This window comes from Punica granatum, chromosome 2 (genome assembly GCF_007655135.1).
Source record: "Punica granatum isolate Tunisia-2019 chromosome 2, ASM765513v2, whole genome shotgun sequence".
In the NCBI taxonomy this organism is placed as follows: domain Eukaryota; kingdom Viridiplantae; phylum Streptophyta; class Magnoliopsida; order Myrtales; family Lythraceae; genus Punica; species Punica granatum.
Window position 1 is genome coordinate 8,872,517 of NC_045128.1, and position 20,741 is coordinate 8,893,257.

Below are 20,741 nucleotides of genomic sequence, written 5' to 3' on the forward strand. Positions count from 1 at the left end.
TGCAACTCCTATAGCCTGCTTCGGTTCGAAACTGATGGAAGAAGGCTATGCATTTATGCTGTGGCGAGGCGATCAGGTACTGGCACTCTCTTCGACCGGATGGATATTGAAAACATTTCAAACTTTTGCCGTGAATCTGCTCCATCAACTGGAGGTGTTCCTGGTCTTAAAAAGTTGCTTCATGGAAAGCAAAGGCAAAGCTAACGAAATCCTATAGGCTCTGTTGTGTTCCAGAGGCAAAGAACAAAGAAACCAATTTTCCGCTTTTGCAGTTTGCTTTTCTTGGATGAAAATGAAATCATTCGATCGATAAAAAAAAAACTTCCTTTTCTTTCAGCATAATAAAATATCTTGTCAAGGCCCATTTCTACTAGAACCTCTTCATTCTCTAGGTTTGTTTAGTTTTACAAATAAATTTTAACTTTAATATTAACTTTACTCCATTTAACTCCACTAATCTTCAATTCAACAACACAATCATTACTTTCTCTCAACTATTCATTATTTTTTTCAAAATTCAACAACACGATCATTACTTTCTCTCAACTATTCATTACTTTTTTCACATTTTTTTTCATAATTCAACAACACAATCATTACAATCCAATTAAAATCAAAACTCAACTCTACTTAACTCAGAAACCAAACACAGCATCGATCTCCCGAAGTGCAAACACAAGGTTTAGAAAATAATCCACAAATTGTGGGCAAAAATAAAAAATAAAAAATAATAGTAATCATCCACAAATCCGAGTTAGAGTAATCAATATGATTAATAAGTATGTGAAGGATGATTAAGTGCAGTTTCAGTTTGACAAGTAAGGGACTTGCCTTCTGAGTTTCCAACGTCTTGACATAAAACTCAATGACAAGGTCCAAATTGGCCGGTCGAGCCTGGCCTAGCCATCCAAATGGATACCGGCTCTGCCAACCGTAAACTAACTAGGCTTAAAGCACTATGCATACAGATCTTTCGAAACGCGAGGATCTTCAGGGATGTTTGGCTTGGCAATGAGATAGGCGTGAACTAGCATGAGATAAAGCTATGGTATGGCCCTGTGAGGTCCAAGAGCACCGCCGGCACAGATAATCTAGAGGGCGATCCTTGAAGATTGCTCTTGCCAAACACGACACGATCATCAATCTCGGTACAGAAGTCTATAACAACATGAGTTGAGCTTCTACTCTAGATATATATCGAGCGTGGTCCCCATTATACATAATCACACGGGTGGTGTTGTGTATCTCGATATAACTTTCTTTCTTATGACATTCGGGGAGTCAAAAGATACGCACATTATATGGACTGGGTGATTACAAAAGGTGCAGAATTGTTGAGGGGGTCAATTGCAAAAATTAGTACAACTTTGAGCATCGAATTGCAGAAGATAAAAATTACGGGATTCCGTTTTGCAATTAAACGAGACTCTTTCGGTGCACGTTGGGCACCTCAAAATTAAAATGTGTCATGTGGTGGGTCACATGTTCTCTGTCCGTTCCCAACTCATTCTCCCATGTGGGCCCGGGACAGCCCAAAAATTAATATAGTTAAAACAATAATAGCAATAATATTAATATAAAAGTAATATCGAATCCTCTCATCTTAAAATAGATAAAAATTTGCAGGTCTAACTATGTATATATATATATATATATATATAAAGACAACTATAATTTTGCCAGATAAGGATTAAAATGCTAAACTATGTGACTTTTTTTTGTGTGTGAATCCTGCTAAATTATGTGACAATTTTATTTATTATACTCATATTTTACGGTCTTAACTCCAAACTCAAATCACAGAAATGTTCAAATTTCGAGACAAATCGAGTACGTCCGGTTCTCTTCGATCCGTTTATTCTTCATGGATCTACATCATCTGAAAGAGTATCATATCCATACAAGTCAACATTTGACTCCTAACATCAAATCACCTGAAAGTTTGGATTGTGAGGCAGGTCGATTATGTCATTTTAGATCCTACTCTGATTTCGAAAAATTTGTAGTTTTACTAACATGCATGAACATGGAGGAAAAATAAATGAGAAACTTAATTAAATTATATTATAAGATAAGTATCAAAATGTAAAAATTTATAAGAAATTATAAAAAATTGGTTAAATAGTTTTTATATGGAAGTGAGGGAAAAAGTGAGGAATATATTTGAATAAAAAAGTTTAAGATTAGAAGGAAAAAATAAACGAAATTAAAGATTTTAGCAAGTTATAGAAATGAAAAGAAAATAGGCAAATATTGGAAGGGAAGGTTCACCAAGTCACATGGCTCCATGAGATTAAGATTGGAACAAATATTGTAATATATGGTAAGAAGGATAAATATTTCTTTCAATTATTAGGTGGTTAAAAATCTATCTAAATAGTTTTTATTTAGGGGTATTTACCTAAAATGACCCATGGTTTGTCCATTTTGTCAAATCTATCCTATGCTTTTTTTTGTCAAATCTATCCCATGGTTTACTTTTTGTATCAAATCTATCACGGCGTTATCTTTTCCGTCGACATCTAACGGCCGTGCTGATATGGCGCCTACGTGGCAAGTGTGGCCCACTATCTCTCCTCGTGCCACATCAGCACGGTCGTTAGATATTGACGGAAAAGATAACGCCGGGATAGATTTGATGCAAAAAGTAAACCATGGGATAGATTTGACCAAAAAAAAGCATATGATAAATTTGACAAAACGGACAAACCATTTGTCATTTTAGGTAAAAACCCCTTTTATTTATTAGTATTGTTTACATCATATAGCATGTTTAAAAGAGTAAAATACAGAGCTACAAGAATTAAAATAAAGAATATTTATATGCATGTGAGTATTAAATAAGATATGATATGTTTTAGTTAATTAATGTATAGATAGATAAGGCATGTCAATTTTAATTTTTTGGAGAATGTAAGAAGTTATCAAAATAAGGGATAAAAATGAAAAACAATTAAAATTTTTGGGTAAACTTAAAAAAAAATAAGAGGCTAAAATAGCTGAGAAATAAAAGGACACGTGTCCTCATCTTATGCAAAAGGGAGACAATAGTTTTAGACTATTTTCTGTAAGAATAGTTTTAGATTATTTACTTGTGCAAAACACCGCGCGATGCCGCGAAAAAAGAATCAAATTTCGATGTAATGAATTGCTATTATTTATTTTATGTAAATTAAATTATATATTAACTCTTAAATTTATCATATATGAAAAAAAAATTATTGTGTATATATTCCTTTAAATTTTATGTTAACTCTTAAATTTCTTAATATTTTGCTCACTTGACAATTTTTAATAATCAAAAGCGTAAAACTTAAAAAGAAGCCTTGAAAAAAAAATATATAACTTAAATTTTATGTTGACTCTTACATTTCTTACTATTTTGCTCACTTGACAATTTTTAATAATAAAAAACTTAAACCATAAAAAGAAAGTCTAAAAATTGTAGGCATGATATCTGGCCTCCTACAACAAGAGTTTTAGTTTGTTTAGTGTATAGATAGATAGATAGATAGATGGATGGGATATTTAGAACAGGGAAAAAGAATTACTTATTATGTGTGTAGAATGGACACAATTTTGTCTTTTTTTCTTTTATTGAAATGTTATTTGTCTTCTTTATAATTAGGAAAATACGAGATGGTGACTTGAATATTAAGTTGTACATGCACTGGACCGAACACTTGTCATTCCCACGTATCAGGACGTAAATAATTGATCGTCTCGTAAGTTCGTGGAAATTGCATTATTATATTATCAAAAATTAAAAAAAAATTTAAAAAAAGGGAGATGGTGACTTGAATATTAAGTTGTACATGCACTGGACAATGTAGCCGACCAGTCCCCATATAACAAGTGATGTTGTATAGTTCAAATAAACAAATGCAGTCTTCTTATTATATACATCTTAGTTAGGATAGGACAGATTTTGTTATTATAACCCCCTTTAGGTTATGAGATTATCGATTAATACAGTTAAGAAAATAACAAAGAAATTAAGACGCTAAAGCATATTCGATCGTATGCAATTCATTGTAGAAATGATGTTCGATTATCGTATGATCCCAACTTGTTAATATCTGATCCAAAAAAAGAGCAACTCGCTTCTGCAAGCACCCGAGAATGTAACATGTCTTTACGAGGATAGCGAGCTAATGCGATGATCATGGGACTTCCGATGCGTATGCAACGATGCGAAATTCGGGGCGTGTTTTAAATAAAATGTTTGCTAGGGCCCAAGGGAGGAAAAGACATGGGGAGATATTTTGCTTCCAACTTTCTTTGAAATATTTGAGTACATCCTTTTCTTGTTAGACAATAATTAAGCTAAGCTGGAAAAGTTGGGTGAGTCCCAACTGTGCGGCAGCCAGCACGTCCCAGTTCATTGCCTTGCTTGCATCCCTCCCCTCTCACATCGCTTTTGCTCAAACCAGATTCGAATATGACAGCGTTCGATTTCGAGCTCATACGAGCCACCGATGACTCTAGACTTCTTTTAGTTCCCGACCAATTCGATGTCCGTTGATGGTGCGGCATTATAACAATTGTCGGCAGGACTGTTACGTACTCGTTGAATCATTTAAATCATTTCTCATCTGTGGTTGTGGAATCGGGATTCATAACAGGACTCAGACGGCCATAGATAGTCCCACGCGATGACGTGATAGAGAGAGAGCGCGCGAAAATCACGGAAAATTCTCCAGTCCAAGGGCGGACCATCCCGGGTGCTATCTCTACCATCAGATGAAGCCCTCTCATTTGAGTCATCCGAAGAAATAACTGGTTTCATCGGTTGTCCTCTTTTCTTTCTTTTTTTTTTTAAAATAAAATAATTGCATTTCTTTGGAGAAGGGCCGTTCTCTTTCACCCTGATAGAAAAATGTCGCTGACGTCTTCCTCTTCTCCACCTCCTCTTCTTCGGAAACCCTAGGTGACTTCACAGGCGTCACCGCCCGACCTATGTGCTTTTTTTTTTTATATAGTTCTCAAAATTATGAATTACAGTTAGATAACAAATTTTCATCTTTTTTCCTCCACTATATGTTTGAAGTTGTACTTTACATTTTTAATTTTCTTACCATTGAAAATAGATAAAGAAGACAGAGAAAGAAGGAAGAAAGCGGAATGAACAAGAAAGTGTCCTTGAAATTTTGTGGGAGTGACCTTGTAGATTAATGCAAATGAAGAGTTTGATATATAGTTTTGGGAATTTTGCAGAATTGATATATTGTTCAGTTTGTTTGATACTAAATTTATTTATCTTACTTCTTGGTTTTCCAGTTATGGCTCTAATTTAGTTGAAGGTGTCAACTGAATCTTGAACACTTAGCAAATATTTGGAAAGGCCTTTGTAATAGCAATATATGACAATCTTGTGAACTTCAAAATTTTGGTTGTATTTGCAATGATTAGGAACAACTGATTGTACAATTGATTGTAATTTGTAGTAATAATTACAATATTTATGAAACAACTGATTTGATTGTAATTGGTTATATTTGCAATAGTTCGGAACAGTTGACGTATTAATATATGCAGTTGAATGTGATTTGGATCAGCTAACTTTCTCTAAAACAACTATCGTTACATATGTTGTTTATTGTGATTTGGATCAACTAACTTCACTGAAACAAATTAACCATATATCGTCAATTGGAACAACGACTATATTTATATATGCAGTTGACTATGTTCTGTATCAACTGACTTTTCACTAAACAAAATAACCATACATATCGCCTGAGAGGTGGATGCCGTCGATAGCAACCTCTCAGCCCTTTGCCCAAATCTTCTCTTTAAAAAAAATAGAATTTTTTTTTATGAAAATGAATTAAAATGAAAAATGAAGTTTCATTAATGATATTAATTGTATGAATAATCTTATTTTAATTTATATAAAAAATAACTTCATAGAAAATATATTGATATTTTCAATATTACTAAGGCAAAATATTTTCAATATAATAATTAATCCAATAACTTAACTAATATAATTTATTTTTAATTAATTAAAGTATGTTAATAACTTATTAAAAATAATTTTCTAATTTACAAGAAACAATTTCACAATTATTAAAAGTATTTAAGAAAAATTGTTAAACATTATATGACCGGTTGAACTTAGCGTTTTAACACTTATGATAACCTTTATATATTTTTTGTGATAATTAGTTATCACTAAGTTTGATGACCTTAATAAGTTAATATATTTAGTGATAACTAGTCGAATTATCACAAATTATTTCTCAGTTATCATACGTGATGATAAGTTCAATATATTTTCTGATAACTCCATAAGTTATCACTAATTGAATTTAGTTATCAGAATTTGTGATAACCTCCATATATTTTGTGATAACTAGTTATCAATAAGTGCGATAACCATAGTATATTTAGTGATAACTTGTTCATTTATCACAAGTTACCCTTGATTTATCATAAATTGTGATAAACTCGACATATTTTGTGATGACTTATATTTTGTACAATTAAAAATTCGACTTGTGATAAAATTATATTATTTGTAATAATTAATTATCACTAATGATCACCTCATGTAATTTTGTGTTGACTCCTAATTTGACAAATCATCACTAATTGAATTTACTTATGACAAATTACTCCTCTATTATCACTACTTGTGATAGCCATAGTCTTTTTTTTTCTGATAACTGTCTAGCAAGTTATCACTAATTGAACCTAGTTATCACTACCTATGATAACAACAAACATTTTGTAATAATTAGTTATTATTAGCTGTGATAACCTCAGTATATATAGTGAGAACTTATCATGTTATCACTAATTGAACTTAGTTATCATGACAATTGATAACCTCTATACATTTTGTGAGAAGTAGTTATCACCGATAATGATAACTTCAATGTATTTAGTGATAACTTGTTAAATTATTACAAATTACTCTACAGTTATCACCCATTATAATAACCTTAATACTTTCTATGATAACTGGCATTTTTAGCAATTTATCACTAATTGAACTCAGTTATCGCGACATGTGATAATCTCTATACATTTTGTGATAACTAGTTACTACCGATTGTGATAACTTCAGTGCATTTAGTGATAACTCGTTAAGTTATGACAAATTACTCTTCAATTATTACTCCTTGCACTAACCTAGATACATTATGTGATAATTGCCATTTTTAGCAATTTATCACTAGTTGAACTTACTTATCACGGCAAGTGACAACCTTTATACATTATGTGATAACTAGTTATAACCAATTGTGATAACTCCAGTGTATTTAGTGATAACTTGTTAAATTATCATAAATTATTCCTCAGTTATCACTCCTAGTGATACCCTTAATATTGCCATTTTTTAGCAAATTATTACTAATTGAACTTAGTTATCTCGATTTGTGATAATGTCTCTACATTTTGTGATAACTACTTATCATCGAGAGGGATAATCTTAGCATATTTAGTGATAACTTGTCAAGTTATCTCAAGTTACCAATTGGTTATCACTGCTTGTGAAAATTGTTATTTTTAACAAGTTATCAATAATTGAACTTAGCTATCATTACTTGTGATAACGTCTATACATTTTGTGATAACTAGTTATTACTAACTGCAATAACCTAAATATATTTTGTGATAACCCTAAAACAATTAGTGATAAACTTATCAAGTTATGAGAAATTAAGTCTATATTATCACAAGTTGTGATAACCTCAATACATTTTGTTATAACTTGCATTTTGGACAAGTTATCACAAATTTGACTTGAGTTATCATAAATAGTGATAAACTCGTTTATAATTTATGATAACTTGAAAATATTATTAATACATTAACATATTTAGTAGTTAAAACCATTGTTATCAGAACCGGACCGGACCGGCCGGTTCGACCGGTCGGACCGGGAACCAGCACCAAGTCCGGTCCGGTTCGCCTAAAAATCGAAATTGCAGCTTTGAACCGCCGGACCCATTGAACCGGCCGGTTTTAAGCAAAATTTCATTAAACCGGCCGGTTCTATGGGTTTCCTATTTAATGTAAAAATTGGTTGGTTATGTAAGGATTTGAACTCTTGACCTCTTGCTTTTCATATTAGCATATTACCAACCAAGCCACCACCACTTTTTTGTTCTTTTAACTCTACTTTTAAGTACTTATTAAAATAAAATATTTATTTTGAAATAAGAAATATTAAATATAGATACTTTCTTATACTATTGTTATATTTCTTTAAAATCATCATACTTTTATCTTAGTTATCATAATTTTTTTAATAATATGAATATTTATTTTATTTTAAATAAACGAGCGGTCCGACCCATCGAACCCCCGGTTGGACCCATAAACCCATGACCCCGTACCCCTTCCGGTTCATCATCCGGTCCGGTTCTGATAACACTGGTTAAAACTCCTTTTGTAAATATATTTAAAATTTATTATTATTAACTATATGAGCAATTTTTTCCTAGTAATTTCATAATTTTTTTTTATATATTTCTATTTCTTATTAATATAATAGGAAATAAAATATATAAAAAAAAAAGCGGTGTGGTGGGGGGTTTTACCGGTTGCAACCGGCAAATCCAGCCCCCCATATACTTTCTCTCTCCTCCAGGGATGGTGCGCCCATGGAAGGGGAGAAGCTCCCGAAAATCATACGCATGACGCATGACGAGTCGCGTCAAATCAATCAAATCGAATTAGTTAACCGCGACAGTCCCATCAAAGATTAATACGGAAAGAAGCAATCTTCCCCCCTAATCCTGATGAAATGTTTGCATGCGACATTCACATTACCGATATCGAACTTCATTGCTCCGCAGGCGATCCGATATCGTAATTAGAGAGGTCGAATCGATAGAATTCGAGGGAAGCATGAGTTGAGGGAAGAAGAAAGGGGAAAGAATCAATAAATTAGAAATATCAAAAGATCGAGATCTCTAACACTGATTCAGATTTCAAAAAACAGTCAATGCCTTCTATGCACATCGATCGATCCCTCATTCCTCTTCGAATTCGCTACAGAAAGAGGAAGACGAACCCAACCGCCTCATCTGGCCCTTCGCCGGCGCCTGGGCCACTGCCGGGGAGGTCGACGGCGATGGCTGGGAGTTAGCCATCAGCGCGAGGCTCCCCTCGCTCCACGCCCTCCGGATCGGGTACGACACGGACCTGTTCTTCCCGGCGCCGGCCAGGGGGCAGCCGCCGCCCTTCTTCTTCTCGTGGAGAGCGCAACTGCAGTTCTTGTGGTAGGGCCGCCGTTCGACCCCCGAGTCGAAGCCGGAGATGCAGCCGCAGCGCAGGAAACCGTCCGCCGCACCGGTGGCCATGATCGTGACGACGGCGAGCCGCTAGATCGCCACAGAAACGCCGCCTTTGCTTGAGCACCGACGATCGCGTTCTTCGTGTATGGCGTGGTCAAGCCCCTTTATATATTTATAGAGAGGGAGGAGAAATAATATTCTTCATAATCGCAAATTGGCCCTGAAGTCTGTTTCCTTTTCACATTTACCTATAAATAGTTTAATTTTTCACAATTTGCTCCATGTAGTTTAATCTTCGTTATTTACCCCTCACTGAAAAGGAAGAGATGTTAGGGTGCAGATATATGTTCTAAATTTGACAATGCTCTAAGTTCGACAAAATATGTTGGGGGTGCAGATATGTTAAAAATATGACAAAATAATTTGAAGAAAATTACTATATAAAAATGTCAGATTATTAAATTTGAAAACGTAATATTAAATAACCTATGTCGAAGTACGACAAACTCAATTCATTGAAGATATATTTTAACCTCATTTATGATGATTAGGAAAGTAAATATCAATTAGGCTTTCTGATTTGATAGGATTTGATTTGACTTAAGAAAAGGATTTTACGATTCAAATCCATATGAATGGAAGAAACGTGGGACAATAGGAGTTTATATGTAAGAGACATAATAACTAATATGTTAAGCAAAAGTGACATTTTGCAAATTTTCCTTTCTGAAGAAAGCTACATGCAGAGCCGTACCCAATGGTGGTACACGCAATGTCCAATCGTAAAAAGAAAAAACATGTACCAATTATTTCCTTTCTCATTTCCAAATTTATTTCTAATCACTTGCTCGAGCGACAGACTATACGTCCATCACGACCACCTATCCTAAATTCCCAACATAAGACTCGGAGATTTTCAGAAAGAGATCAGCACCTGTCGGGCCTCATCTCACCAGGGAAGGTCCCGCGTCATCACGAGCTAAACCGAGATATAGAATCGCAAAGACTCGTCCTAGCGAGCAAATCCCGATCCGAGATAGGAAGGGAGGGAGTGCAGTGAAACTATAGGGGATATCGATGGAAAGGAGCTAAACAACATGGGCAGATTGGAAATGACTTTACTTTCTGGAGTTGGGGACAAATTAGGTTTGTCGGCTACCTGAGGGTTGAGGGAAGAGAGCATTAATGAAAAGCCGTGGGGGGAAGAGCGCTAGGCATGCCGTGTCTTGTGGGGTCGGTCGTATGAATCCATTTTCCACTGCGTGACCCTTTTTGTTTTGTTTTGTTTTTTTTTTTTTTGGTGGCCTATTACTGAGTTTAGTTGGCTACGACTTTCATTGTGTCCCCATTTATGTCAGTGGCCGAACTCCCCCGAGAACAAAAATTGTGGAGAATACATTTATATATTTCAAACTGCAATGCCCTCCAACTTAAAATACTTTCACTCGATGAGAAACAATGACCTTGTATTCGCACTCTCTGATTATCCTTTAGTACACCGGAATGAAAAGAATGAAATGAAATTGATACTTCATCATTTCATCATTTAGAATGGTCCATGTTTTTCAACTTGATATAATGATATTTCCTTCAAACAAATTTAAGTAATGCTCATTTCATCATTTTTAAATAATATTTATTCGTGTATGATTTTTTTTGAAGTTTATATAACTAAATATCTAAATATATGCATAAACTAAGATCTAAATAAATAAATTTCTCCTTTTATAATTACATTGATCCATATTTTAAAATTTAATTGGAAAAAAATCATTTTCTCTCAATAATATTATATTTTACATTATAGAATTCATTCCGTTCTTTTCTATTTCATTTTGGCATGCAAAACCTGATAATATACAACACTTCCTCGCGGTAAATGACAAGTTCTATGTTTCAGAGAAAATAAACGAAGTTCTATTCTCTCAAATTGGGAATCTTGATTAATGGTATATATATATTGTTAAATACTTATAACTACAAAATGTATTTTACTAACTATGCTCTTTTCTTTGTCCTTTCAGAACCATTTGTTGTTTTCATCGTTTGAGCCTTGGGATTGCCCTTTATTGGTCTAGTACATGTGATTTCAGTATTTCAATGAGCCCTTGCGCAATATATATATACTATATATATATATTTATATTAGTTTTCCTATTTGATAGTCGAGTAGTGACCAGACAACTTGCATGCAATTCTAAAAAATAAGTTAAATATAGATTATTCACGCTTGAATATGTAGGGACAAATTCATGATGATTTGATAATAGGATTTCAACATTATGTTTAACTAGTTGATGCTTGCGCACTGCGCTGTAACTTTTCGTCAAGTTTTGTATGATCTAAAGTGTATAATTAATAGTCTGACGTACAAATGAATATAATTTAAAAATGGTATGTTAAAATATATCTTACCAAATAGACATAATAATACAAACTGTAAGTGAGATATCGTGAAGAAGTTCGAGCATTGGAAAAAACTATAATGAGTAAAAAGATGATACGGAAAAATAATTTTTCGTTAGAGTTTTGAATTTATAGGCCATTTTGACACATTGAACTTGAAAAATGTCACATATCTCGATAAGTTCTATCTAATTATCAAGAAATTTTTTTAATTTTTTTAATTAATTATATACAATAATACGGACAAATAACCAAAATACGTTAATTTAGCACAAATAAATAATAGTAAAATTTCATTTAATTGTAAAAGATTAATTGAACGGAGTTGAGGGTTCATAATTTGACATACGTAACGCCTCTTCCTCTCAATCTTCCGACTTTTGTATTTTCTGCCATTGCATATATACATTTGGGCCAATGTATATACAGTGTTTGAGCTTATATACCCTATCAAAGTTTAGAGCCCAAATAAGATAAACATGCATGGGCTTAAACCAAGTCCAAACTCCCTCCAGTTTACTAACGTGATCACTGGTCCATGTAGAACCACCTTCGATTTCGACAATATTTTAATGGAAGAGTTATCAAGACTCCTGAACCAAACTGCGTGGTTTTAGCAAATAAGTTGAAAAACATATCGAAATACTCGTGATATTATTAAAAAAAATATATGAATTAGTTCAAGCAGTTCATTACTTGTTCTTTTTAAATAAGGTTTCGAGTTTGAGTTATGTAGATGAAGAAAATTCATGTTGGGAGATTTTATTCTTTGGTGGACTAACCCGACTCAACTGAATTAGGCAAAACCCATTATGCTTGGAAATACCAAGGTATACACTGGAGAAAAAAAAAAAAAAGAATTTCTAATTCAAGACTTTTCCCTCGTCTTTCTCATGGTCGGCTTTCATGGGAATTGCGAGGCATCGATGAACCATCGGGTGCTATCACATCCCATCGAAAAAAGAGTTGAAGATGGGATTAAAGAACTTCAAGTAAGAGCACGAGAAGATGGTAGGAGCAATTTGTGATTATTCAGAAACTCAAAAGTTTGCGTGATGGCATAAATTAATTAGAGAACGTGCAAAGCATTATAGCCTTTCGAAGTTGATCTGAAGAGATTCCAAAAGATATGAGCCAATTCCCGTTCTAACCACTACTTGTACAAATAAAGAGAGAAAGAAAATGGAGTAACTTCAATCCGAATCCAAATCGGCTAGACCGATCGATAACAATGCAATGAATGGTAAAAAGAAGTAGATCCAATAGTCGAGATCAACCTCATGCACTTTGAGCAACTGTAATCTTTACGGTTACGTAGGCGATACATGAATAACAATTATATTTATCACGTTAGCAATTATTTTTCTTTTAAGGAGGGCAAGCTCAATATGTAAAATTCTGTCTACCATATAATAATGTCAAGATAAATCAAAATAGACTCTCTATTATTATTATTATAGTTAGTAAAAGATTTTTTTTTCACTTGATAGTAAAGAAATTTTTTACTAATCAATGAGATTTCTAACACCTATAAATAAAACATACGTTGTTTTGGCTCTTATTTAAGTAGGATATATTTTTTTTAAGTTTTTAACCATCAATGGGGTGTTAACTAAGAGAGAATAGCGCAGTGGCGCATATCTCCGCACGTTCTCGTATGGTAATCAAGCGGTTCCAGATTTGCTATCTCCGCACAATTCCCATTCTAACCACTATTTCTATAAATAAACAAAGAAAATGGAGTAACTTCAAACCGAATCCAAATCGGCTAGACTGATCGATTACGATGCAATGAATGGTAAAAAGAAGTAGATCCAATAGTCGAGATCAACCTCACGCACTTTGAGCAACTATAATCTTTACGGGTACGTAGGCGATACATGAATAACAATTATATTTATCACGTTAGCAATTATTTTTCTTTTAAGGAGGGCAAGCTCAATATGTAAAATTCTATCTACCATATAATAATGTCATGATAAATCAAAATAGACTCTATATTATCATTATAGTTAGTAAAAGTTTTTTTTTTTCACTGGATAGTAAAGAAATTTTTTACTAATCAATGAGATTTCTGACACCTATAAATAAAACATACGTTGTTTTGCTCTTATTTAAGTAGGATAATTTTTTAAAGTTTTTAACCATCAAAAGAGGGTGTTAACTATCAAAAAGAGGGAATAGTGCAGTGACGCATATCCTCGCACGTCCTCAGCTGATAATCAAGCGGTTTAAAGTTTGATATTAAGTAATACTATTCATATTCTTTTATTAGCTATTATGATATATATTATTGTATTAGGAACACGAGCCTCCATTGTGAGCGGGAAAAAAAAATCTGAACTTTTAAGACTTGAAAGAAAATTGCTGGACAAAATAAGGTAGTCAAATATCTCAGGAGGGGCATGTGTACTTTTTGTGGGGCAAAATTTTCAATTTAATAATCTATACTACTTCAAAGGGAAGAAGTTTATTTTGTCTAACATTCGATTTTCCAAGATGTCCTTCTTCCATTTTCGATGAGAAAATCGTGAGCCATTGGATATAAAGTTAGTTTTGTAAATTCGCATTCCCACTTCTCTCTTAACCCACATTTTTCTCCCAAAAGTTCTCCTTTTTGTTTCTCCCTCTCTCAATTCTCTTCGTGCATAACTTCCTCACATTTCAGTTTTTTTAATTATTTAATTAATTTAACTCTCAAAATGAAGTTTTTTTATTTCAACGGGGCAGAGTGTATTATTCCGACTAATTAAGATTAATGAAAAAATTACAATGCATTATAAAAATTGAACTTGAAAAAAAATTTATTTAATAAATTTCGCTCGTAGCGCAGGTCTACATCTAGTTTTTATATATTTGAAACCCGACCTGGCGATGTCGCTTATAGCTCACGAGCCTTTCCTTAATCGCATGGCCCGGGCCAGCTCGAAACCCAACTTGACTCCCTGAAGTTCAGCTGCAATAGACGTAGTAATCCCAATATTGTTAGCAAACCCTCTCGGCCATCTCCCATATTCATCTTGAATGAGTAAAAAAAAGATATCCGGACCCTTTTTCCACGGTAAGGGGAAGCCACCTACAGGGCTCCGAGGAGTTTGTCGATCACCAATGGAATGACAAGTAGAGAAAAAGGAAAAAAAATTCAGGCATGGGAGTGCTTTTAAAACCCTAGAAACTCACCTTCAACTTGTTGCCCCCAAAATTCGTGGGTCGTAACCTGCAGCTCAGAAGTTCGAGGGGGAATGGCTAGTAGCTCAAGGGATGGAACTCAAGAAGGAGAGTGTTCGAACCGAGCTACAAAAGAGAAAGAACAAGTAGCTGAAAGGAAACCGAATGTAAAAGCAAGATCGATAAACTTCGGTAGGGATCAAGCCAAGGCAATGGAAGGAAAATTTAGCTTTGCTCGAAGTGGGCATTGGAGTAGCAGCAGCAGCAGGTAAAGGCGTAGGAGCAGCTCGAGGGCATGAGCAGCAAGTAGCTCAGCATAGAGTTTCGAGGAGGGCAACTTAACGGTTCAAGGAGGAGATCGAGACGATATGTTGTGGTTTGTTTGTTTGTTTGTTTTTTTTTTCTCGAGAATGACCGAGAGAGAGAGAGAGATTGAAGATGAAAGGTGCTGGTTGATGATAAGGGAGAGTAAGGGGGCTAGTTAACTTTACTCTTTTTTTTTTTTTAATTAGTAACCAGTTCATGATATCGGTTCCGGTTCAAAATACCCAATAGGTAGAAATCGGAATCGAAACTAGTTTTTGCCAATTTTTTATTTTAATTCCCGGACTTTACCATATTTTCAATATGATTTACTCAAACTCTACACTAACGGGTAAATTTCGACCGGTTCCGGATATACCTTGTATTCGAGCACACTTCTAGGATGTACATCTTGTATTGCATAACAAGGCAAAAACTAGAAGCATATTTTTAACATGATAAAGCTAAACCATTTGCCCTTTAGTCATCCTTCGCACGTGCATCGAATCTCTAATTTGAAGTATCGATCTAAATATACAATACCTTTTGAAAAGCACAGTGAGATGGTAGAATGGATGGGAACCGAGTTAGGTTAACTCGTCCCTTTAGATGTCTAGTGGGGAAATCAATAGTAGCCCGCAAAGGTTTGGCTCAATTAAATTTGTTATGGTTTTTTTTCTTTAATTATTATCTCTGTTGCTTTAGATTTGATGAATGATTTGCTTCTATGTCAAATAAAGTTTGGCCTAAGTAGGCAGCACCTCGATGGAACTGAATTGAATTGGGTAAATACTAATGACTAACTCCAAATATTAAGTAGTACCCAGAAAAAGAAAAGCTACAGATAATATATAAGTCAAACAAACACAAAAAAATAATAAAATAATAAAAGACCTTTGTAGAGCCGATAACTTAGTTGTACTTGTACTGGCGAGTTGGAGTCCAAATTGATTCTCTTTACGTGCAAGTTAAGGGTCAGCAACTTCTTCCATTTAAATATTTAGATTAGATAGATAGAATCAATTATGAATTTAATTCAAATTGGTTCAGTATTTATTTTTCTTTAAAAAAAAGTTTTTTTTTTCGAAAATTCATTATTTTTGGAGATTTATCATTTAATAAGCCAACGCAAATAAAAATTATCGTACAATAAGAAGAAACTTTCATGTTCACATATGTGGAGCCCATGGATTGGGCTCATGGCATTTGCAAATTATTGTACAATATAATTACAAAATCACCCCAATTTTGCTTTCGACAATCGGGATCTTAATCCGGTTAGCTAGATTATATATGGTCAAGAATGATTCGGGGCCGTATCAAAATTAGCTGGAAAAGTTAAGGTACCAAGGCAGTACAACATTATCAAAAGTAGCCAAATTGAAAATCTTCACGAACAATACTAGTGGCTTTTATCTGATTTATTATTATTTTTCATACTTAAAATAGTAGATGAGGTGTGTAGTCAATTCTTGTCCCTGTTCTACCTGTGTCGGTGAAGTACTAGTCCAAAAAGAGAAAAAGAAAAAGAAAATATTGCTATATTGCTTGTCCCTAAAACCCTAAAAATATATTGTTATGTTTATTTATAAAATTAATTTTTTTTTCAATTCAATAACACAATCATTACTTTTTTATATTTTCTATAAATTCTCTCTCATATATTTTTCTTATTTATTATTTAAATTAATTTTTATACTAAATTCTATCAATTATTTAACATTTTTTCTTAAATTTCAACACTTTTTTTCTTCATTTCAACACAATTATTACTTTTTTTTATCTTCTTTTTCAAATTCTCTAACATATTTTTCGTAACTATTTTTACTTAAATCAAATTAAATCAAATTAAATCAAACTTAACTTCATTACCAAACGCTTTAATAAAATAAAAATACATAGAAGGAATGCCAAGATTTTCACATTTTAACTGTAATTTCAAAATAAGGAATTTGTATATTTTAATATTAATACCTCGTTACGCCTATTAAATTTTATGAATTAATCAGTTAGAAAAGCATTATCTTTATACTTTTTTTATAGGTATAGTATGATCTTGGAAAATAATATAAAAATACACCACTTTTACATTTTTTTTCTAAATATAGCACGACTTTTAGAAAGTAGCGTATAAAAATACGATATTTGTACTTTTTCCTAAATATGACACGACTTTTAAAAAATATAACAGAAAGACACAATCTTCAAGCATGATCTTTTTTTTTTAAAACGTGCTAGAATAGCAGTTAAATTTGAAGGTAGTGTCTTTTATACTATTTTTTAAAGGTCGTGTTATATTTAAAAAAATTATAAAAATCGTATCTTCCTGTGCTACTCTCCAAATGTCGTGCTATATTTAAGAAAAAATGTAAAGATTACACATTTCTGTGCTATTTTCTAAAAATCATATTTTATTTAAAAAAATATAAAGTTCATACTTTTCTAGGTAATTAATCTAATTTTTATTCTATGATCACATGGTGTTTGCAACTAATCTGCCGAGGTTCATTCTCGTTCGGGCATCCATTCACTCAGCCCAAGAAGTCCATAATAATCACTAATAATAATACCTCATAAAGCTACGCATCATCACTTATTTGAAATATGCCAAGGAGCATAAGATTGAGGACAATTAAAACTGGAAATTACGGTAAAATATTAGATGCAATCGACCGCATAAGTTAATTACGAGGGGCAGCGTGGTAATTTTGCGGAGGCGATTTGTGTGAAGAAACGTTGTTTTTTCCATGAGAAGAAAGAGTGAAGAACAAATCACGCAGAAAGTAGAGCCCGATATATCTCTTTCTTCCCGATCTCTCTCTCTCTCTCTCTCTCTCTCTCTCTCTCTCGCTCTGTACTCTTTATGTGTTCTTCGTTGCTGCTCAAGAGGTAGCGTTAGATCTGGAGGTAAGTTTCCATCTGATCATGAGTTTCAGCTGTTGTTGATCTCTGTTCCTCCTGCTCTGCTCCGTTTAGTTCTCCGGTAGTCGAAATTTCCTTTTTTTTTATCTCTTAAATCTGTGAAATTCGATCAATTTTGATTGACCCGGGAAGGAATTTGATTCGCGTTTCGCTGATTAGTGCATTTCTGCATCTGGGTTTGTCCCAGATCTGACAGTAGTTCGAGAAAATCGCCCGGAAAATGATGGGATCTCTTGGGCAATTCGGGGGATTCAAGATCTGGGTTTTGCTGGTTTTGTCTGTGTTTTCTCAACTGGGGGTGTCTTTTTACCTGCCGGGGAGTTACCCTCACAAGTATGGGATCGGGGACACCTTGTCCGTGAAGGTGAACTCGCTAACTTCGATCGACACCGAGATTCCGTATAGCTACTATAGCCTCCCCTTCTGCCAGCCCCCGGAGGGCGTCAAGGACAGCGCCGAGAATCTCGGCGAGCTCCTCATGGGGGACCGGATTGAGAACTCGCCGTACCGCTTCAAGATGTACACGAATGAGACGAAGGTCTTCTTGTGCGCCACTCCTCCCTTGTCGGGCGATACCTTCAAGATCTTGAAGGAGAGGATCGACGAGATGTACCAGGTCAATCTCATCCTCGACAATCTCCCTGCGATTCGGTACACCAAGAAGGAAGGGTATTTTCTCCGGTGGACAGGGTACCCTGTTGGGATCAAGGTCCAGGATGTTTACTATGTATTCAACCACTTGAAGTTCACGGTTTTGGTCCACAAGTATGAGGAGGCAAACGTTGCCCGTGTTATGGGCACTGGAGATGCCGCTGAGGTGATCCCCACGATCGGGAATGGCGGAACTGAGGTTCCAGGTTACATGGTTGTTGGGTTTGAGATTGTCCCCTGTAGTATCAATCACAATGCTGATTCGGTCAAGGGCAAGAAGATGTACGATAAGTTCCCTTCCTCGATAAAGTGTGACCCCACCACCGTCTCAATGGCAATCAAAGAGGGCCAGCCTATTGTATTTACTTATGAGGTCACCTTTGAGGAGAGCGACATCAAGTGGCCCTCTCGATGGGATGCATACCTGAAAATGGAGGGGTCAAAGGTCCACTGGTTCTCGATCCTAAACTCGCTCATGGTGATCACTTTTCTCGCTGGTATTGTCCTGGTGATCTTCTTGAGAACTGTGAGGCGGGATCTGACCCGTTATGAGGAGCTCGACAAGGAGGCGCAGGCCCAGATGAATGAGGAGCTATCAGGCTGGAAACTTGTGGTTGGGGATGTATTCCGTGCCCCGACAAACCCAGCCCTCTTATGCATAATGCTTGGTGATGGGGTTCAAATTCTTGGAATGGCAGTCGTGACGATTCTCTTTGCAGCCCTAGGGTTCATGTCCCCTGCTTCTCGGGGAACCCTCATCACAGGCATGCTGTTCTTCTACATGATTCTGGGTGTGCTTGCCGGCTATGTGGCAGTCCGCATGTGGAGGACCATTGGGTGTGGGGACCCCAAGGGTTGGGTCCCTGTGGCCTTCAAGTCCGCTTGCTTCTTCCCTGGGATAGCCTTCACCATCCTCACGACGCTCAACTTCCTTCTTTGGGGAAGCCACAGCACTGGGGCAATTCCCTTCTCACTCTTCGTCATATTGCTCTTGCTCTGGTTCTGTATCTCGGTCCCGCTTACCTTAATTGGAGGATACCTTGGGGCTAAAGCTCCTCATATAGAATATCCCGTTAGGACCAATCAAATCCCGAGGGAAATCCCGGCCCAGAAATACCCATCTTGGTTGCTTGTCCTCGGGGCTGGAACCCTGCCCTTCGGGACCCTCTTCATCGAGCTCTTCTTCATCATGTCAAGCATCTGGATGGGTCGGGTTTACTATGTTTTCGGATTCCTCTTCATTGTGTTGGTCCTGCTGGTCGTTGTCTGTGCTGAGGTTTCTCTCGTCTTGACCTACATGCACCTGTGTGTCGAGGACTGGAGGTGGTGGTGGAAATCCTTCTTTGCCTCGGGATCAGTTGCTATCTATATCTTCCTATACTCGATAAACTACCTCGTCTTTGACCTCAAGAGCTTGAGCGGCCCAGTCTCCGCAACACTCTACTTAGGATACTCACTCTTCATGGTGTTTGCCATCATGCTTGCCACGGGGACGGTCGGGTTCCTGTCCTCCTTCTGGTTCGTCCACTACTTGTTCTCCTCAGTCAAGCTCGACTAAAGCTGCTCAAGCATTTCGAGGGAAATTCAGATAAAGAGAGAGAGAGAGAGAGAGAGAGAGAGTATAAAACAGGACAGGATCAATGCAAATTGTTCTTAATTTCTGTGATGTATTACTTTTACTGTTCTTGGATGAATTTGGTCTAGGAAAACATAGTTGTAGCTCTGAGCCTTTTCTTTTTCTTTTTTTCCCCCCTTTTTTCTTAAGATTTAAATAATTTTCTCTGTAATTCATGTTACATTTTCCTAAGGGCATTCTGGTGGAGAAAATGGAGCCTTTTGTTTGGTTGGTGTTTAGATGGTTTCTGATGATCATTTGATAATGATGCTTCTCCTGTCAAGATAAAAATTGGCCATTTTTTAGCTGTGAAGATATTCTACCAAACTCCTCAACTGTCTGAAAGCTGTAGCCTTCCAGCATGAACTAATCTGTTGTGCTGCGCACATCGCAGTTCTGCCGACTTTGAGTCGGGTTGTAAT

General features: G+C 35.4%; 2 protein-coding genes and 1 long non-coding RNA gene across 3 annotated transcripts; 1 reads left to right on the top strand and 2 right to left on the bottom strand.

Annotated features, from left to right (window-relative positions):
• Positions 1 to 8,879: 8,879 nt before the first annotated feature.
• Positions 8,880 to 9,413, bottom strand: LOC116194321. Its single transcript, XM_031523112.1, has one exon. It carries the CDS (start codon positions 9,318 to 9,320, stop codon positions 8,991 to 8,993), a length of 330 nt encoding a protein of 109 aa, XP_031378972.1. The 5' UTR covers positions 9,321 to 9,413; the 3' UTR covers positions 8,880 to 8,990.
• Positions 9,414 to 14,399: 4,986 nt separating this feature from the next.
• On the bottom strand, positions 14,400 to 15,407 carry LOC116196969. The gene is made up of 2 exons (XR_004154946.1): positions 14,841 to 15,407; positions 14,400 to 14,616 (listed from the first exon to the last, which is right to left on the bottom strand). It is a non-coding gene; the product is annotated as an uncharacterized LOC116196969 (long non-coding RNA).
• Positions 15,408 to 17,878: 2,471 nt separating this feature from the next.
• Positions 17,879 to 20,558, top strand: LOC116197922 (transmembrane 9 superfamily member 11). Its single transcript, XM_031528199.1, has 2 exons — positions 17,879 to 18,038; positions 18,241 to 20,558. Exon 2 carries the CDS (start codon positions 18,274 to 18,276, stop codon positions 20,260 to 20,262), a length of 1,989 nt encoding a protein of 662 aa, XP_031384059.1. The 5' UTR covers positions 17,879 to 18,038; positions 18,241 to 18,273; the 3' UTR covers positions 20,263 to 20,558.
• The last annotated feature ends 183 nt before the right edge of the window (positions 20,559 to 20,741 follow it).